At 43.4% G+C, this 20970-nt stretch overlaps 1 protein-coding gene across 1 annotated transcript in view; it reads left to right on the forward strand.

Moving 5' to 3' along the window:
* Nucleotides 1-20970, forward strand: part of DICER1 (dicer 1, ribonuclease III) — a gene marked incomplete in the record, with an annotated part of 1877097 nt that overhangs the window by 1806118 nt on the left and 50009 nt on the right. The window contains 2 exon segments of the mRNA XM_044074618.1: nt 17671-17833; nt 17927-18002. Coding sequence (XP_043930553.1) covers nt 17671-17833; nt 17927-18002 — 239 coding nt within the window.

A 20970-nucleotide genomic window follows, 5' to 3' on the forward strand; every position in this document is an offset into this window, starting at 1 on the left:
GTATCATGTCATGGTGTGGGGCGAAGCATAGGGTCTACACAAGGAAGACACAGTAGGTGCTGTATCGTGTCCTGGTGTAGAGCGAAGCATAGGGTCTACACAAGGAAGACATAGTAGGTGCTGTATCGTGTCATGGTGTGGAGCGAAGCATAGGGTCTACACAAGAAAGACACAGTAAGTGTTGCATCGTGTCATGGTGTGGAGCGAAGCATAGGGTCTACACAAGGAAGAAACATTAGGTGCTGTATCGTGTCATGGTGTGGAGCGAAGCATAGGGTCTACACAAGGAAGACCCAGTAGGTGCTGTATCGTGTCATGGTGTAGAGCGAAGCATAGGGTCTACACAAGGAAGACATAGTAGGTGCTGTATCGTGTCATGGTGTGAAGCGAAGCATAGGGTCTACACAAAGAAGACACAGTAGGTGCTGCATCGTGTCATGGTGTGGAGCGAAGCATAGGGTCTACACAAGGAAGACACAGTAGGTGCTGTATCGTGTCATGGTGTGGAGCAAAGCATAGGGCTACACAAGGAAGGCACAGTAGGAGGTGTATCGTGTCATGGTGTGGAGCGAAGCATAGGGTCTACACAAGGAAGACACAGTAGGTGCTGCATCATGTCATGGTGTGGAGGGAAGCATAGGGTATACACAAGGAAGACACACAGTAGGTACTGTATCGTGTCATGGTGTGGAGCGAAACATAGGATCTACACAAGGAAGACCCAGTAGGTGCTGTATCATGTTATGGTGTGGAGTGAAGCATAGGGTTTACACAAGGAAGACACAGTAGGTGCTGCATCGTGTCATGGTGTGGAGCGAAGCATAGGGTCTACACAAGGAAGACACAGTAGGTGCTGTTTCGTGTCATGGTGTGGGGCGAAGCATAAGGTCTACACAAGGAAGACACAGTAGGTGCTGTATCGTGTCATGGTGTAGAGCGAAGCATAGGGTCTACACAAGGAAGACATAGGTGCTGTATCATGTCATGGTGTGGAGCAACGCATAGGGTCTACACAAGGAAGACACAGTAGGTGGTGTATCATGTCATGGTGTAGAGCGAAGCATAGGGTCTACACAAGGAAGACATAGTAGGTACTGTATCGTGTCATGGTGTGGAGCGAAATATAGGATCTACACAAGGAAGACACAGTAGGTGCTGCATCATGTCATGGTGTGGAGCGAAGCATAGGGTCTACACAAGGAAGACACAGTAGGTGCTGTATCGTGTCATGGTGTGGAGCAAAGCATAGGGCTACACAAGGAAGACACAGTAGGTGCTGTATCGTGTCGTGGTGTGGAGCGAAGCATAGGGTCTACACAAGGAAGACACAGTAGGTGCTGCATCATGTCATGGTTTGAAGGGTAGCATAGGGTCTATACAAGGAAGACACACAGTAGGTGCTGTATCCTTTCATGGTGTGGAGCGAAGCATAGGGTCTACACAAGGAAGACACAGTAGGTGCTGTATCGTGTCATGGTGTGGAGCGAAGCATAGGGTCTACACAAGGAAGACACAGTACATGCTGCATCGTGTCATGGTATGGAGCGAAGCATAGGGTCTACACAAGGAAGACACAGTAGGTGCTGTATCGTGTCATGGTGTGGCTCGAAGCATAGGCTCTACACAAGGAAGACACAATAGGTGCTGTATCATGTCATGGTGTGGAGCAAAGCATAGGGCTACACAAGGAAGGCACAGTAGGAGGTGTATCGTGTCATGGTGTGGAGCGAAGCATAGGGTCTACACAAAGAAGACACAGTAGGTGCTGTATCATGTTATGGTGTGGAGTGAAGCATAGGGTTTACACAAGGAAGACACAGTAGGTGCTGCATCGTGTCATGGTGTGGAGCGAAGCATAGGGTCTACACAAGGAAGACACAGTAGGTGCTGTTTCGTGTCATGGTGTGGGGCGAAGCATAAGGTCTACACAAGGAAGACACAGTAGGTGCTGTATCGTGTCATGGTGTAGAGCGAAGCATAGGGTCTACACAAGGAAGACATAGGTGCTGTATCATGTCATGGTGTGGAGCAACGCATAGGGTCTACACAAGGAAGACACAGTAGGTGGTGTATCATGTCATGGTGTAGAGCGAAGCATAGGGTCTACACAAGGAAGACATAGTAGGTACTGTATCGTGTCATGGTGTGGAGCGAAATATAGGATCTACACAAGGAAGACACAGTAGGTGCTGCATCATGTCATGGTGTGGAGCGAAGCATAGGGTCTACACAAGGAAGACACAGTAGGTGCTGTATCGTGTCATGGTGTGGAGCAAAGCATAGGGCTACACAAGGAAGACACAGTAGGTGCTGTATCGTGTCGTGGTGTGGAGCGAAGCATAGGGTCTACACAAGGAAGACACAGTAGGTGCTGCATCATGTCATGGTGTGAAGGGTAGCATAGGGTCTATACAAGGAAGACACACAGTAGGTGCTGTATCCTTTCATGGTGTGGAGCGAAGCATAGGGTCTACACAAGGAAGATACAGTAGGTGCTGTATCGTGTCATGGTGTGGAGCGAAGCATAGGGTCTACACAAGGAAGACACAGTACATGCTGCATCGTGTCATGGTATGGAGCGAAGCATAGGGTCTACACAAGGAAGACACAGTAGGTGCTGCATCGTGTCATGGTGTGGAGTGAAGCATAGGCTCTACACAAGGAAGACACAATAGGTGCTGTATCATGTCATGGTGTGGAGCGAAGCATAGGCTCTACACAAGGAAGACACAGTAGGTGCTGTATCGTGTCATGGTGTGGAGCGAAGCATAGGCTCTACACAAGGAAGACACAGTAGGTGCTGTATCGTGTCATGGTGTGGCTCGAAGCATAGGCTCTACACAAGGAAGACACAATAGGTGCTGTATCATGTCATGGTGTGGAGCGAAGCATAGGCTCTACACAAGGAAGACACAGTAGGTGCTGTATCGTGTCATGGTGTGGAGCGAAGCATTGACTCTACACAAGGAAGACACAGCAGGTGCTGTATCGTGTCATGGTGTGGAGCAAAGCATAGTCTCTACACAAGGAAGACACAGTAGGTGCTGTATCGTGTCATGGTGTGGAGCGAAGCATAGGGTCTACACAAGGAAGAGACACAGTAGGTGCCGTATTGTGTCATGGTGGGGAGCGAAGCATAGGGTCTACACAAGGAAGACACAGTAGGTAAAGGGGAACTAGGTCTGAAACAGGAGTAGGAGAGAGAGAAAATAAGTGATGCAGAATATATAAATGGTAACTGTTATTTAGTTTGTTTAATATTGTTTCAAACATGCAGCCGTGTGTTCTAGTGAAGTGTGTTTCTGAATCTCCCACTTAAAATTGCATGCTCCAGTTTGGGGTTTTATGTGTGCTTTGTGCTTATTCCATTCTGTGCAGCCCCCACCAGTCTGTCTTTCATGGTACATGTATGCCAGCAGCACCCATGGAGGCAAACAGCCTGTGTGTGTGTGTGTGTGTGTGTGTGTGTGTGTGTGTGTGTGTGTGTGTGTGTGTGTGTGTGCATGTCTGTTTGTACAGAGTTTCACAGAATATCCAGATTTTTGCATCACATTTTAGGTCTGTTTTCCATAAAATTGTGGTTTTCTGACAAATCAGTGGCAAATCATTAAAGACTGAAGTTAGAAAATAATGGCAGACGTTTGAGCTTCAGATTTCATACCCTTCATAAAATTCAAGATCTACTATTTTTATTAACTTTCTAAGTTTGCAAGAGCAATACTTAAAAATGCCCTTATTTTTGGGCCCTTTTTCCCCACTTTTATTTATGACTTTGTCCAGATTTCTTGCTCTGAGGTTGAGAGTATGACAAATGTGTCAGGGCCATCATCGTCAGCCAGAGACATTTCAAATTGTGACATACTTGTTTTACCCCACTCCCCCATGTAGTAACTTTGGATGTGTCAAAACAAGGCAAGGAGCAGTTATGCAGTGTAAGTGTGCAGATGGAGTATGCCCCCATCTAAGGTAGACACAAGTACAGTCATGGCTTTTCATCTGTCCTTGATTTTGCATAATGTTGTGGCTTTCTGTCATAGTTTTATACTGTTGTTATTCAGAAAATGCATGTTGGCTGCATGTTACTTGGTACTTTTATAAAGTTGAATATAAATTGTAATTGGAACTGCAGTGCAAGGAGATTAGGAGAACTAAGAAGTGGAGTGGTTTGAATGCTGCTTGGTTTTTTATACTTGTTTTTGACTAGCATTGCATTAATGTAATTAAAAAGTAATTTTTTTCATGCCTCACAATCTTTTTGTTTCCGTCTAGATATTAAGTAAGCTGTACTTTAGCCAATGCATTGAAATATTTTTTCTTTTACACTTCTTTTTGTTTTGATTGGACTCTCATAATGACGGTTTGGCACCCAGGGCAGTGTATTTGATTAAAGTCCCAGTTTTTGTAGTTTTGTGCATAGCTCCACCCTTTTCTACTTGAACACACCCCTTCCCGTTGGCCCCACATATTCAGCTGTCTCCTGCAGCCCCCCTTTGATTTGAAGTCACCAGCCGCCACTGGACTTAGACACAAGTCCTTTTTCAGTGGAGGCCCAGGAAGAAAAGCTCCATGTTTATGAACGATAGTTATTACAATAAATGAAGGGTACACAAAATTCATACACAAGTTAATATATACACAATTTTATAATTTAGGGTAAGTGTCACGATACAGGAAGGGTTGCAATAAAATTCAAATTTCATTCAAAGTATCTGTAATGTGCTTAAAATAAATCTCAAATAAATCTGCATAAATTAGGACAATTGAAGTCCCTATAGCTGTACTTTTTACCTGTAAATAATCTTGCTGGCAATAAAAAAAAAATCATCAAAACATGTTTTTTCAAGCATAGGGAGTGTAGTTCCACTACTTTCAACCAGTGTTTCCCAGCTATTAGCTCAGCTCTGTGAGGTATATTTGTATACAATTTCACATCCAAAGTTATCATGTGCCAATTAGGTTTCATTTGGCAATCATCAGTTATAAAAACTGAGTTGTATCTTTTAAATGTAGTCATACAAGGGGTAATGTTTTTTAGATATTTTGTAAGAAAATCAGAAAGGGGTTCAATCAGGGAACCTTTCTTTGAGACTATTGGTCTTGCGAGGGGGATCCTACATCCTTATGTATTTTTTGCAACATATCATTAATATGCAAATGCCATAATGTTTTTTTAGAAATAATTCATGCTTCATATGCCAATTAAAAAAAAATATCAATTTCATCCGTAAATTTTAAAGTGGGATCCAGCACAGGTGTACAGTAGAATTTAACATCCAATAGTTCTGCTAAGGCTTCTTTATGATACAGTTCACCATCCCAGATAATTACCACACTACCTTTATCAGCTTTGTTAATCATTACATCAGAATTTACTCGTAATGCTTGCATCGATAGTCTCTGAACCTTTGTCAAATTATTAAATTTACTAAACTGGTTTTACTATTTAAAATGCAATTCTTTAATCAAAATTTTTTGTTTCAAAGACTCCAGCAGACTTTATTAGAGGGTGGAACACAATTTGAAGCTTTAAATTTAAAATCGTTGTCATGCTCAATTTTATCCTTAAGAATAATTGCAAATTGATCAATCTGCAAAACTCATTCACACCTTTAACTAGCTGAACTTCAGATACCATTGCTATAGGGACAAAATTCAAACCCTTGTTAAAGACATATCAGCAGACAGCACAGTCCGAGAAGTAACGTGTACCAAACATTAATAATGTTCAAAGTGGGATTGTTCATCATTTGATGCAACGTAAAGAGCCTGTTGTGTCTGATGTTAGTAATATTGGTTATTGTAGATGTTACGTAAATGTAAGCCATTATTTGATACCATACATTGTTTTGTTACTTCATGATGCAACTTGAGCTGAGCGTGTAATTGGTCATTGTTTGATCAATTTTCTACCCTGGTAAACAAATTGAAATTAATACAATGAAGAGAAGCCTATAGGATCATGGGAGGTTGCTAAGCTAACAGTCCTAGAGCCATTCTTGCCCCAGTTAGCAATGCCCATAGGCTGGAAAGGCTTTAATATGTGTCTGTGCTTTAGAACATCTACAGACTGCCCATGTACATGAGAGCCACAGGTGAAAATCCATAAGTGAATTTGCGTTTTCTCATCCATTGGTCCAAATTGCTTTTCAATAGCCTTAAAGAAGAGCTGCGTGATAGGAAGTGTGTCCCAAGTTCCCTGTGGTAGAGGTATTGCATTGGGATATAAACACTGACATTATTCAGGTAGAGCTCTGTAGTGATTTCCCTGATCCTGTGGCATGTCACTTGGTCCCAAGTTCATGACATTCAAGGGTAGGCATTCTCCATCTCTTGTGGCAGCAGGGTCTGGTGACAAAAGCAGACAAGGTCCTTCAGGTCATCGTGCACTAGTGTTTGAGCTGTAAGGCCCATGACATGAATTTGGTCTCTAATGGATTGTTAAAAAGAGGTGGAGGATAAACCCTTGAGAAATACAGCCGTGTCCGACTGCCTGGCCTTATACCAGCCTCTCATACGCAGGTGCTACCCTCAGCAGGCATGTGGTCAGGCACCAAATCCTTGTTGCACTGTGTGTGTGTGTGTGTGTGTGTGTGTGTGTGTGTGTGTGTGTGTGTGTGTGTGTGTGTGTGTGTGTGTGTATGTATGTATGTATGTATGTGTGTGTATGTATGTATGTGTGTGTGTGTGTGTGTGTGTGTGTGTGTGTGTGTGTGCGCGTGCGCGTGCGTGTGTATGAAATACAGCCTTTTACAACTGCCAAGCGTTATACCAGCCTCTCATACACAGATGTTACCCTCAGCAGGCATGCAATCATGCACCAAATCCCTGTTGCTGTGTGTGTGTGTTATGCACACATTTCACACTTTAGCACATATAGAGCTATACGAGCTTGCTGCTAACATTAATGGAGGATTGTACTTCATCTCATTTAGGTGTCTGTAAAGAGTCTGAGGACCCAGAGGCTATAACATAAGCATTAGACAAGGGCAAGTTTCATATGTTAAGGTTGCACTTAGCACATAGTTTGAGTTAATTCCTACAGAAGGCAGATGTTGGCTTGCAGTGTTCCACAGGATTTGATTTTGGTAACATTCATTTTTATTGTACTTGCTGTCTCTTAGTAAGACCATAAAAGATGTCATTATCCTCTACCGGTGTTACAAAATTGATATCCAGCAATGCCTTTCAAGTTTTCTTAAGCCTTTGCTAGATTTTATGTACTGTTGAAGACATCTTCCTTTATAGTTCAATAAGTGCCTTTTTACCTTGTGGATCTGTTTCCCTCATATACCTTAACCATCTGCTTCCTTCCATAGGTCTAGAAGTCATACCAGAGCCATCCCTAGGGTGCCAGTACCCAGTCATCCATGATGAGAGTACAGTCCATCTTAGGGGCCGGTATCTAGGCAGCCATCATGAGCCCTCCATCCATGTCCCCCTGTCACACCACACCTAATGCCAGGACTGCCTTTGTTGCAGCAGCCTGAGGGTCCCCTTTAACCTGCTGTGACGATGTGCGGTTTTGTCACCTATGCCAGGAGAAGTAGGGCAGTGGATGTGCAAAGTATGCCAGCACAGCTTGCTGGAATTTCGTAAAGAATTGTATGTCATTTGTATATCAAACTGATTTGTAAAGCTGTTTCTGTTAAAAATGTACCAACAGCAGGTCCTGACTGTATTGTAACTGATGAAATGTATATGTTTTAACAGAATATACTGGAAGAGAAGAGGTTAATCTCAGTCCAGCCAACTTTGAAAAATAGTAAGAAATTAAATTAATTACTTAATTTAGACCATAAAGAATGTATCTTACAGTTCTGATTGCAGCCAGAGACAGAATGTCTGTGAAAACAAGTGCTAGGAGGCCTTCTGTATTGCCTTTAGCAGTGCCACTCTGGAAGGGTAGAAGTTTGAAATTGTTTTTTGGCTTCCAGAAGTTGCAACAAATCTTGGCAAAGCTCTGTGTGTGTGTATTACTGACACCTATGCGCTAAATCCTGGCAGCTTCTAGTCAAGGGAATAGCATGAGAACCAGAATTCAGATGACGAGATGTATGTGATGTCATTCTGTAATCCATCACTGAAATTATGTTTTCAAGTACTAGATGAGTTTCTTGGAACATGACATAGAAGGATCTCTCACCCACTTCATCTTACCTTGCTCTAGTAAGTGAACCAGGGAATAATAATTCTTTAGATCAGTCAGGAAAATAGAGTGAGATTAGTTAAGTACTGTTTTTCTGTATCTGTGTGAGTCTATTCATCTGTGTTATTTTAATTATTTCCTGTGATTGAAACTCTGGTGTTTGTCAGTTGCTGCCTTTTCATGTTATTTTGTTATTTATTATTAAATATATTTAAACTTTACATTGTGGCTGGTCTTTTTGAGAATATTTGAACCTTTGAGAGTACTTGTATCTATGTGGTGACTGTTGTCACTCCTGAAAGCCTTACTGCATTGGTCAAAACACTACCATTTGCATTTGTATTACTTTCACTCACTATAATTGAGTACCCTTGTAAAAGCCTTAGAGTAGCTGGCTTTGGAGTGTCTGGTGGCAGTAACTCCCTTAAAATTTTGGCAGAAGGGGGCATAGCTAGTAAATCTGTGCCAGCCTTTCCCGTGTGTGTGTGCAAATCAAAGAGTGTGTGTCAACTGCTGAAGCAGGGACATGAAGCACTGGTTTCACAGAGAGGGTGCTGTAGGAGTTGGCTTGGACACTGAGCTGAAGATTCAGCTCTACAGTTGTGTCAGTGAGGAGTCTTTATTGGGGACCTGGAGGGAGACAGAGAAATCCAGACCCCAGACTGAGTGTGTTCCCTGTGTGCTCTTAAGGGATATTGTGTTTGATGCAGACAGCTGCATCTGGAAATACTGTGTGTATCTGTTTTTGGTCCAGTGGACATCTCACACCAATGTCAGTGGTGAGGATTAAGGCTCCTTGATTACTGGTTCAGAGAGGGGATGTCATACCTTGCATAGATGAGAACACTCAAGTTTGAAGATGGGCTGTAATTGTCCCCAGGCAGAGAACTGCCTGGAAGTTTTTATATTAAACTAACACCACCACTTGGGGATCCAGAGTGCTTGTTGCCATGGCAGGAATACACTGTGTCATCCATGTGATCTCTGTGCCACTACCACTTTTGTGCTGGTTTCCAACATGCTTTAGTCTCCACTAGGGACCATTGCAGCAGTGAATCAGTCTACCTACCCTACCCCATGAGAACAGGGAGATGGCAGCAGTCCCTGAGTCCTGCCTTCATTCACTGTATGCTTCAGTTCCCAGGATGCTGTCCACACTCAGGGTTTAAGGACCTGTGCTATGAAGCTGGCACATTCTGTGCACAGGTCTTAACTGAGAAAAGCTAAGCCGTACAGAAACAGCACTGGTTCATGTCAGCATATGCATCTGTTCCCTTTCTCCACGTTCCCCTCATATTTTATGGATAAATATTACTTTCTTTGTGCATGTGATTGAAGTGATGTCTTGGAAAAGTTAATGTTTACGAACCAGTATTAGCTGTTGTAAAGGGCTTTGTGCCCAGTATTAGCTGTTGTAAAAGGCTCCGTGCTACTTTCTGAAGAATATTGCCAAAATTAAACACATCCAACCTGGTAACCATGCTGTATGCTTTGTCTTCCTGCCTTGATTACTTAGGCTTTTGGATGGTGGTGGTGGGGGGGGGGACTTGGCACACACTGCATCCAGGTGTCTAACTGGTATATCTAGCTCCATGCATATAGTCCTGTGATGCAAGGTCTGCACTGGCTGCTGTCACATCAGCTTTCAAAACCTTGTACACTCCTTGTTTTTTTCAAGAATATGTTTTGAAACCTTTTTTATCATAATGTAAATTGTCTTATCAAATGAGGGTTTGCTACTTGTTCCCAGGACCTCTTTATATAGCCATCTGCTAAGCATTGTTTTGCTTACTTAGGTTTAGTCATGGGAATTGTTTACCTTCCGTGTTATGGGTGTGGGGTACTGAGGCCTTATTCCAGAAGTCCCTAAGGTTCTGTCATTTGTTGAGGTTCTGAACTTGCAAAGACATTTTTTTCATATTCTCAGTTTATTATTTATTTATTCCATTTCAGTTTTTGATTTTTACTGTTGGAAGTTTACTTTTCTGTTGTTTGATTGTACAGTCTAGGTACCTAAAGAAATGAAACGATGCATTTGAATGAAAAAATATTTATACTGTTAATATGAATGGATATATCATACTATTGCCAGTGATTACTTCTGAGCTTTACCTAATCTTTTGCAATATGTGGAATTTGCATTGTTGGATGTACTACTTTTGAGTTTGAGAGTTTGTATTGACTACATTGTACTGTGGTCTGAACATGACCTTTTAATCTTTATATTCATGTGTGTAAACTCTAAAACTAGTAATTTTTGTACTGTGTATTTTGTAGTGTGTAAGAAATCTTTTCCATGGTATGCTTTAAACAATTTATTAAGAAACTCGTAGTTTTATATAAAATGTGAAAGTAGAATTGAGCAGTTTAGTTTGATGTACATTCATAAGCAGATTAACATAATAAAAAGGATCTGATTTTCTTATTTATTTATTTTTTATTGATGCATATTTCACATTTTTCATTGTAAAGGTGATATTCATCATTCTATAAGTGGAATGATTCATGCCACGGTGAATGTTTATTGCAAATGAATGCACATTTAATTCACACTTCGTGACATAGGTTCCAGCTTGTTTGACACAGTGCACCCAGGATGTGCATTAATACTTGGTTAACCATCTCCTGCTGTGCACAGTTCTTTTGCATAAAGCATCTCACCAATACTTTAAGTATCCACTACTGAAGTGTGCTGTATGTGCATCATCACTGTCGCACGTATTGTCATTATTTCATCCTTTTAGCAGTAAGACCCACATTTCCTTAAACCATACATAAAGCAGAGCTGTAGTGCATGCATGCAGTGCTTTATGGAAACCCTTTGGAGGTATTCAGGTTTGGTCCTTGCCCCTTTTAAGATTAACTGGGTTCATTTTTCTTCCTGGGAGGTGATTTGGATTAAGTCCAAGTTTGCCTTTGAGTATCAGTGTTGCACATGCATTTCAAGCTCATTGCTTTGGTCCTCTTTCAACACATACAGCTATGTCTTAGTTTAAAAATTTGTGAATTCCTAATTGCCTGTTGCTTCAGGTAGGTATTTGTGAAATTTTTAACAAGATACTGAATCCTGCTGACTCTCTTCTGCATGCACAGATAGTGTTTGTAGGTAGTGGCTGTGGTAAAGCACATACTCACGTCAGCCCTGGGTATGGTGTTAGGTCATTGGAAATGCCTTCATTTCTTGGGATGCCAGTGAGGTTAAAAGTGCCGGTCATCGTATGCCATCCCCTCTGGACAGCTGCCATTCTTCACATGCTGCACTGGGTACATCTGGTATGGAGGTTGAATGGTCCGAGTCCCACTGAGGGACGCTTGATGGTCATCAGGCATGGAGAGGATACAGATGAAAGGAAAACATGATCAGTCTGTTCTGTAGATATTTCACCCACGTTTCATGTACCAGTGTTGACTTCATCCTGCAGAAATAACATTCAAGAGCACTGATGGGGGACATCGCCAGTGTTTAATTACGTGCAGGATTCACCACTGGGGGACATAGCCAGTGTTTAATTACATGCAGGAGTCACCACTGGGTGACATAGCCAGTGTTTAATTACATGCAGAATTCACCATTGCAGGACATAGCCAGTGTTTGATTACATGCAGGATTCACCATTGGAGGGCATAGCCAGTGTTTATTTATGTGCAGGATTCACCATTGGAGGGCATAGCCAGTGTTTCTGTATTCAGCAAAACAGAGCACACATGTCAAGATTCATCAGTGCAGGGCATAATTACATGCAGGAGTCACCATTGGAGGGCATAGCCAGTGTTTAATTACATGCAGGATTCACCATTGGAGGGCATAGCCAGTGTTTAATTACATGCAGAATTCACCACTGGGGGACATAGCCAGTGTTTAATTACATGCAGGATTCACCATTGCAGGACATAGCCAGTGTTTGATTATGTGCAGGATTCGCCATTGGAGGGCATAGCCAGTGTTTAATTACGTGCAGGATTCACCATTGGTGGGCATAGCCAGTGTGTAATTATGTGCATGATTCACCATTGGAGGGGATAGCCAGTGTTAAATTATGTGCAGGATTCACCATTGGAGGGCATAGCCAGTGTTTCCATATTCAGCAACACAGAGCACACATGTCAAGATTCATCAGTGCAGGGCATAATTATGTGCAGGAGTCACCATTGGAGGGCATAGCCAGTGTTTAATTACATGCAGAATTCACCATTGGAGGGCATAGCCAGTGTTTAATTATGTGCAGGATTCACCATTGGGGGGCATAGCCAGTGTTTAATTACATGCAGGATTCACCATTGGGGGGCATAGCCAGTGTTTAATTACATGCAGAATTCACCATTGGAGGGCATAGCCAGTGTTTAAATACATGCAGGATTCACCATTGGAGGGCATAGCCAGTGTTTAATTACATTGCAGGAGTCACCATTGGAGTGCATAGCCAGTGTTTAATTACATGCAGGATTCCCTCATTGGAGGCCATAGGCAGTGTTTAATTACATGCAGGATTCACCATTGGAGGGCATAGCCAGTGTTTAATTACATGCAGGATTCACCATTGCAGGACATAGCCAGTGTTTAATTACATGCAGGATTCACCATTGCAGGACATAGCCAGTGTTTGATTACGTGCAGGATTCACCATTGGAGGGCATAGCCAGTGTTTGATTACGTGCAGGATTCACCATTGGAGGGCATAGCCAGTGTTTGATTACGTGCAGGATTCACCATTGGAGGGCATAGCCAGTGTTTAACTACGTGCAGGATTCACCATTGGAGGGCATAGCCAGTGTTTAATTACGTGCAGGATTCACCATTGGAGGGCATAGCCAGTGTTTAACTACGTGCAGGATTCACCATTGGAGGGCATAGCCAGTGTTTCTGTATGCAGCAACACAGAGCACACATGTCAAGATTCATCAGTGCAGGGCATAATTACGTGCAGGAGTCACCATTGGAGGGCATAGCCAGTGTTTAATTACATGCAGAATTCACCATTGGAGGGCATAGCCAGTGTTTAATTATGTGCAGGATTCACCATTGGGGGGCATAGCCAGTGTTTAATTACATGCAGAATTCACCATTGGAGGGCATAGCCTGTGTGTATTTACATGCAGGATTCACCATTGGAGGGCATAGCCAGTGTTTAATTACATGCAGGATTCACCATTGCAGGACATAGCCAGTGTTTAATTACATGCAGGATTCACCATTGCAGGACATAGCCAGTGTTTGATTACATGCAGGATTCACCATTGGAGGGCAGAGCCAGTGTTTGATTATGTGCAGGATTCACCATTGGGAGGGCATAGCCAGTGTTTGATTACGTGCAGGATTCACCATTGGAGGGCATAGCCAGTGTTTGATTACGTGCAGGATTCACCATTGGAGGGCATAGCCAGTGTTTGATTACGTGCAGGATACACCATTGGAGGGCATAGCCAGTGTTTAACTACGTGCAGGATTCACCATTGGAGGGCATAGCCAGTGTTTAATTACGTGCAGGATTCACCATTGGAGGGCATAGCCAGTGTTTAACTACGTGCAGGATTCACCATTGGAGGGCATAGCCAGTGTTTCTGTATGCAGCAACACAGAGCACACATGTCAAGATTCATCAGTGCAGGGCATAATTACGTGCAGGAGTCACCATTGGAGGGCATAGCCAGTGTTTAATTACATGCAGAATTCACCATTGGAGGGCATAGCCAGTGTTTAATTATGTGCAGGATTCACCATTGGGGGGCATAGCCAGTGTTTAATTACATGCAGAATTCACCATTGGAGGGCATAGCCTGTGTTTAATTACATGCAGGATTCACCATTGGAGGGCATAGCCAGTGTTTAATTACGTGCAGGATTCACCATTGGTGGGCATAGCCAGTGTTTAATTACATGCAGGATTCACCATTGCAGGACATAGCCAGTGTTTGATTACATGCAGGATTCACCATTGGAGGGCAGAGCCAGTGTTTGATTATGTGCAGGATTCACCATTGGAGGGCATAGCCAGTGTTTGATTACGTGCAGGATTCACCATTGGAGGGCATAGCCAGTGTTTGATTACGTGCAGGATTCACCATTGGAGGGCATAGCCAGTGTTTGATTACGTGCAGGATTCACCATTGGAGGGCATAGCTAGTGTTTAATTACATGCAGGATTCACCATTGGAGGGCATAGCCAGTGTTTAATTATGTGCAGAATTCACCATTGGAGGGCATAGCCAGTATTTAATTATGTGCAGGATTCACCATTGGAGGGCGTAGCCAGTGTTTCTGTATTCAGCAACACAGAGCACACATGTCAAGATTCATCAGTGCAGGGCATACTTACGTGCAGGAGTCACCACTGGAGGGCATAGCCAGTGTTTAATTACATGCAGGATTCACCATTGGAGGGCATAGCCAGTGTTTAATTACATGCAGAATTCACTCATTGGAGGCCATAGGCAGTGTTTAATTACATGCAGGATTCACCATTGGAGGGCATAGCCAATGTTTAATTACCTTGCAGGAGTCACCATTGGAGTGCATAGCCAGTGTTTAATTACGTGCAGGATTCACCATTGGAGGGCATAGCCAGTGTTTCTGTATTCACCAAGACAGGATAGAGCACGCATGTCAAGATGCATCAGTGCAGGGTGTAATTACATGCATGATTCGCCACTGGAGGGCATACATGCAGGATTCACTATTGGAGGGTATAGCCAGTGTTAATTACGTGCAGGATTCACCATTGGAGGGTATAGCCAGTGTTTAATTATGTGCAGGATTCACCATTGGAGGGCATAACCAGTGTTTCTGTATTCACCAAGACAGGATAGAGCACGCATGTCAAGATTCGTCAGTGCAGGGCATAATTACATGCAGGATTCGCCACTGGAGGTCATAGCTAGTGTTTAATTACGTGCAGGATTCACCATTGGAGGGCATAGCCAGTGTTTAATTTCATGCGGGATTCACCATTGGAGGGCATAGCCAGTGTTTAATTCCATGCAGGATTCACCTTTGGAGGGCATAGCCAATGTGTCTGTATTCACCAAGACAGAGCACGCATGTCAAGATTCATCAGTGCAGGGTGTAATTACATGCAGGATTCGCCACTGGAGGGTATAGCCAGTGTTTAATTACATGCAGGATTCACCATTGGAGAGCAAAGCCAGTGTTAATTTCATGCAGGATTCACCATTGGAGGGCATAGCCAGTGTTTAATTACGTGCAGGATTCACCATTGGAGGGCATAACCAGTGTTTATGTATTCACCAAGACAGGATAGAGCACGCATGTCAAGATTCATCAGTGCAGGGTGTAATTACATGCAGGATTCGCCACTGGAGGTCATAGCTAGTGTTTAATTACGTGCAGGATTCACCATTGGAGGGCATAGCCAGTGTTTAATTTCATGCGGGATTCACCATTGGAGGGCATAGCCAGTGTTTAATTATGTGCAGGATTCACCTTTGGAGGGCATAGCCAGTGTTTAACTACGTGCAGGATTCACCATTGGGGGGCATAGCCAATGTTTCTGCATGCAGCAACACAGAGCACACATGTCAAGATTCATCAGTGCAGGGCATAATTACGTGCAGGAGTCACCATTGGATGGCATAGCCAGTGTTTAATTACATGCAGAATTCGCCATTGGAGGGCATAGCCAGTGTTTAATTATGTGCAGGATTCACCATTGGGGGGCATAGCCAGTGTTTAATTACATGCAGAATTCACCATTGGAGGGCATAGCCTGTGTTTAATTACATGCAGGATTCACCATTGGAGGGCATAGCCAGTGTTTAATTACGTGCAGGATTCACCATTGGAGGGCATAGCCAGTGTTTAATTACATGCAGGATTCACCATTGCAGGACATAGCCAGTGTTTGATTACATGCAGGATTCACCATTGGAGGGCAGAGCCAGTGTTTGATTATGTGCAGGATTCACCATTGGAGGGCATAGCCAGTGTTTGATTACGTGCAGGATTCACCATTGGAGGGCATAGCCAGTGTTTGATTACGTGCAGGATTCACCATTGGAGGGCATAGCCAGTGTTTGATTACGTGCAGGATTCACCATTGGAGGGCATAGCTAGTGTTTAATTACATGCAGGATTCACCATTGGAGGGCATAGCCAGTGTTTAATTACGTGCAGAATTCACCATTGGAGGGCATAGCCAGTATTTAATTATGTGCAGGATTCACCATTGGAGGGCATAGCCAGTGTTTCTGTATTCAGCAACACAGAGCACACATGTCAAGATTCATCAGTGCAGGGCATAATTACGTGCAGGAGTCACCACTGGAGGGCATAGCCAGTGTTTAATTACGAGGGCATAGCCAGTGTTTAATTACATGCAGAATTCACTCATTGGAGGCCATAGGCAGTGTTTAATTACATGCAGGATTCACCATTGGAGGGCATAGCCAATGTTTAATTACCTTGCAGGAGTCACCATTGGAGTGCATAGCCAGTGTTTAATTACGTGCAGGATTCACCATTGGAGGGCATAGCCAGTGTTTCTATATTCACCAAGACAGGATAGAGCACGCATGTCAAGATGCATCAGTGCAGGGTGTAATTACATGCATGATTCGCCACTGGAGGGCATACATGCAGGATTCACCATTGGAGAGTATAGCCAGTGTTAATTACGTGCAGGATTCACCATTGGAGGGTATAGCCAGTGTTTAATTATGTGCAGGATTCACCATTGGAGGGCATAACCAGTGTTTCTGTATTCACCAAGACAGGATAGAGCACGCATGTCAAGATTCATCAGTGCAGGGCATAATTACATGCAAGATTCGCCACTGGAGGTCATAGCTAGTGTTTAATTACGTGCAGGATTCACCATTGGAGGGCATAGCCAGTGTTTAATTTCATGCGGCATTCACCATTGGAGGGCATAGCCAGTGTTTAATTACGTGCAGGATTCACCTTTGGAGGGCATAGCCAATGTGTCTGTATTCACCAAGACAGAGCACGCATGTCAAGATTCATCAGTGCAGGGTGTAATTACATGCAGGATTCGCCACTGGAGGGTATAGCCAGTGTTTACTTACATGCAGGATTCACCATTGGAGAGCAAAGCCAGTGTTAATTTCATGCAGGATTCACCATTGGAGGGCATAGCCAGTGTTTAATTACGTGCAGGATTCACCATTGGAGGGCATAGCCAGTGTTTAATTGCATGCAGGATTCACCATTGGAGGGCATAGCCAGTGTTTGATTACATGCAGGAGTCACCATTGGAGGGCATAGGCAGTGTTTCATTACATGGAGGCATCACAATTGGAGGGCATAGCCAGTGTTTAATTACGTGCAGGATTCACCATTGGAGGGCATAGCCAGTATTTCTGTATTCACCAACACACGGTAGAGCACGTATTTCAAGATTCACCAGTGCAGGGCGTAATGTAAAGGTTGAAAATGTGCAATTGTTAAAAAAGTCCTCCTTTGACAAATCTGTACATGATGTGAAAAAGTAGTAATATTTACAACTTGTGTTCCAGTAGAAATCCAGTGATTTCTGATTTCTTGTCTACAGCTGCGGAGATCTGAGGAAGATGAGGAAAAAGAGGAAGATATTGAAGTTCCGAAGGCTATGGGAGACATATTTGAGTCTCTTGCGGGTGCAGTTTACATGGATAGTAGTATGTCCTTGGAAACAGTTTGGCAGGTGTACTACCCCATGATGAGGCCACTGATAGGTAATTAATTCTGTCCTAATTGAAGTCCCTTTTAAAATTTACATTGTGTTTTGGAAAAATAACTTAATAAAATATGTTTTTATATTCCTACAGAGAAGTTTTCTGCTAATGTTCCTCGATCTCCAGTACGTGAATTGTTAGAGATGGAGCCAGAAACAGCTAAGTTTAGGTAGGGCACTTGTTTCCATCTTTTCTGTATACATGTTGCAGTGACAAATTTTTGTTTCATGTGACCTGACCTCATCAGCTGCTGCTAAGATTTGATGTGGTGTTCTCTTGAAATTTGAGCAGTTGGAGTGATATACTGCTGTGTGTGAAGTGACTGGACTGAAATTCAGCACCTTCAAATCAGAAGCCATGGTTCCGTTCTGGATAAGCAGAGTGCATTTCCCAGGTGAGGAGGTAGCAACTCTGTTAGGTGGTTGAATTTATTATACCTGGTATTTGCTCCAGCGTGAGGATAAAACTGGGTTGGGACATTCACTAGTGAGTTTTTGCAGTAACATTAGTATAGTAGGCATTGTACTGGACTGTAGTTTAAAAGGCAAGAGTGGAGTTGAGAGATGAAGCTTTTGCATTCAGACCCTTTGTCATGAGTTTTGGTTAGTGACTGAAAGGATGGGATTTAGAATGCAGGCAGCCAAAATAATTACTTTGCAGCCCAGGGTGAGGTCCCACTCTGTAGCATTGAGGAGCTTGGCATTCCAGGAGGTCCATAGATTATATCCAGTGCTCTAGTATTGAGAGGAGTCAGTTGAGAGGGTTTGGACACCTTGTAAAGATATCCACTGGGTGACTTCCATGGATAAGTGTGCTAGACACAGCCCACTTAAAGGAGACCCTGATGCAGACTCAGGTCACATCAGAGAGGGTTATGTCTTTTGTCTTCTTTGAAATCACCTGGGGATCCATCAGAATGAAATGGAAACTGTTGTTGGTGATAGAGTAAGAGGGCTTTCTTTCACCACAGCCTTCACTTGGACAAGTGATTTAGAAAATAATGCTTAAAAAATATAGTCAGACTAAACCCGGCTTTGCTTTGTAGAAGGGTGTTGCTCTTACTGTGACACAGCTGACCTCCAGTTCAGGTAACAACCCAGGCACTGGAAGTGGAAGGTAGCAGAGGATGGGGGTAATCTGTATTAAGCTCACCCATCCTGGAGAATAGGGTACAGTGCTTCCCAAATGTCTGTCCCTGCTGCTGAGCAGAAACCCAGAATCAAGGAGGACGTGGGCTACAACCACCCAAGCCAGTGACAGTAACACTTGTTAAGGTGTGAGTTGTGTGCATGCACAGATAGTGGGGTGTTGTAATCCCTCTGATGATGCATATGTCCACATCACCACAGGAGTGTGTGGAGTTAGGGCATATAGAATGTCCTTAGTTGTTGGTATGCCAGTGAGGGCACAAGTATCCCTCATAGCTGCCACTTTGACTGCCCAGCTGGATTGCTCCCATTCCTCTCACACTGTACTAGGTGCATCTGTAGTATGGAGGACAAATGGTCTGAAGCCATTTGGTGGAGGCTTTATGGTCAGTAGGTGCAGGCAGGGGTGGCAGGGGGTATACATAAAAAAGAAAGCATAATCAGTCTGCTCATAAGGCATTCTGTCTGTTTCAAGCACAGTGTTGACATAATTTTGCAGAAACACCAGTCATGAGATGGTGTCCGTGAAGGGCATAATCACTTGGTACGATTCACTAGTACAGGATGTAGCCAGTGTGCCAGGATTCAGCATTTTCAGGCGGTACCCCTTGCTGTTGTGTTCACTAATGTAGGATATAGCCCACATAACAGGATTTATTAGTGCAGGTTGTAACCAACATGGCAGGGTTCACTGTTACAGGGCATAGCCAACATTATCAGATTCAACAGTGCAGGGTATTATCATTGCAGGACACAGTCCACACTTTATAATTCGCCCAGTCCAGCGTTGTGGACCATCATTGACAGGTCCATAGTAGTTTCAGAACTATTTTTAAAAGTGCACATTCATGGCCTATGTACCTCTACCAGCTTGTGCAGTGATAGAACATACCAGCTACAAATGTGAGGGTCCTCAGAGCCCTCCTTTGCAACCTGCTCATTTCAGATTTTGATCCTAGGTAGAGTCTGGCATGCACATCCATAAACAGCACAAGGTTCCAATTTACCAGCCAAGATCTGCAGTGTTATTGCCTGCTTCAGAGAAAGAGCATAAATTTGTTTACTCCCACAGGTGCAATCTAGATACTCAGAATGGTAAAGAAAAGAACTTTAGGCTTCATTTATGACTTAAGAATTTGAGGGACACCAAGAGCTGTTTATGCAGAGACTAGAGGGAAGAGGGTTTTCTTGCATTCCAAGGCATGTGTGATCATCACCTCAAGTGCCGAGACCTGCAGAGTAGGTGAAGACATGAACGTTGTAAAGGTAAGTTCAGTGCTTAGGTGCCTCCCCAGTCTGTTCAAGTTCTGAGCTTCCCCCAGCTAAGCAAGGTTTGAGTCCTAATTAATTTTCTGCTTCATTGGCAGTCAGGCTTCGGGGGGGGTATAACCCCAGCTCCTACATTTGGGGGGTGTCTGCAAGGTTTCTTGTGCTGCTGTGCGTCTGGTGAGCAGTTCCCCATGTTGATCTCTGTCTTCCCTACTTGGCATTAAGTCATTCTGTGAGGTAAGAGCTTTAGCTAGCTTGGCCAGAATTTGGTCAACAGACCTGACATAGAAGCAAGTCCCCAACTGGTGGATTACTTCTAATTTCCACCCTTCCTTCTGTCCCTTCTCCTCTCGGACTGTCCACTACCAAAAGAGAAGAGGTCTTTTTGTTGCTTGTGAAGACCCTTGGATATTACACAGTGCTGACCCACTAATGCTGGCTAAGCCATCCAAAATGATGACCCTACCAAGTGTTTAACTAAAACCTTAATTAAATAAAATGTTTTCTCTGATTTCACTCACAGGTTGGATAACCATCACAAATAATCAATGGGTTTTAAACATGGTCTCTGTGGCTTACTTTCTGGACTTCACTAATGGTCATCTAGGATGAGCTTCACTGGTTTCAGGCCCAGGCTTCGTAGCTCGGGAGATGCTATAGTGGCTTCCCTGGCTTCAGAGAAGAGTGATTGGTTTTGCATGTCTGTCCCTGCTCATGAAG

Source organism: Protopterus annectens, chromosome 6.part0 (assembly GCF_019279795.1).
Source record: "Protopterus annectens isolate FY-2018-M chromosome 6.part0, PAN1.0, whole genome shotgun sequence".
NCBI classification, from domain to species: domain Eukaryota; kingdom Metazoa; phylum Chordata; order Ceratodontiformes; family Protopteridae; genus Protopterus; species Protopterus annectens.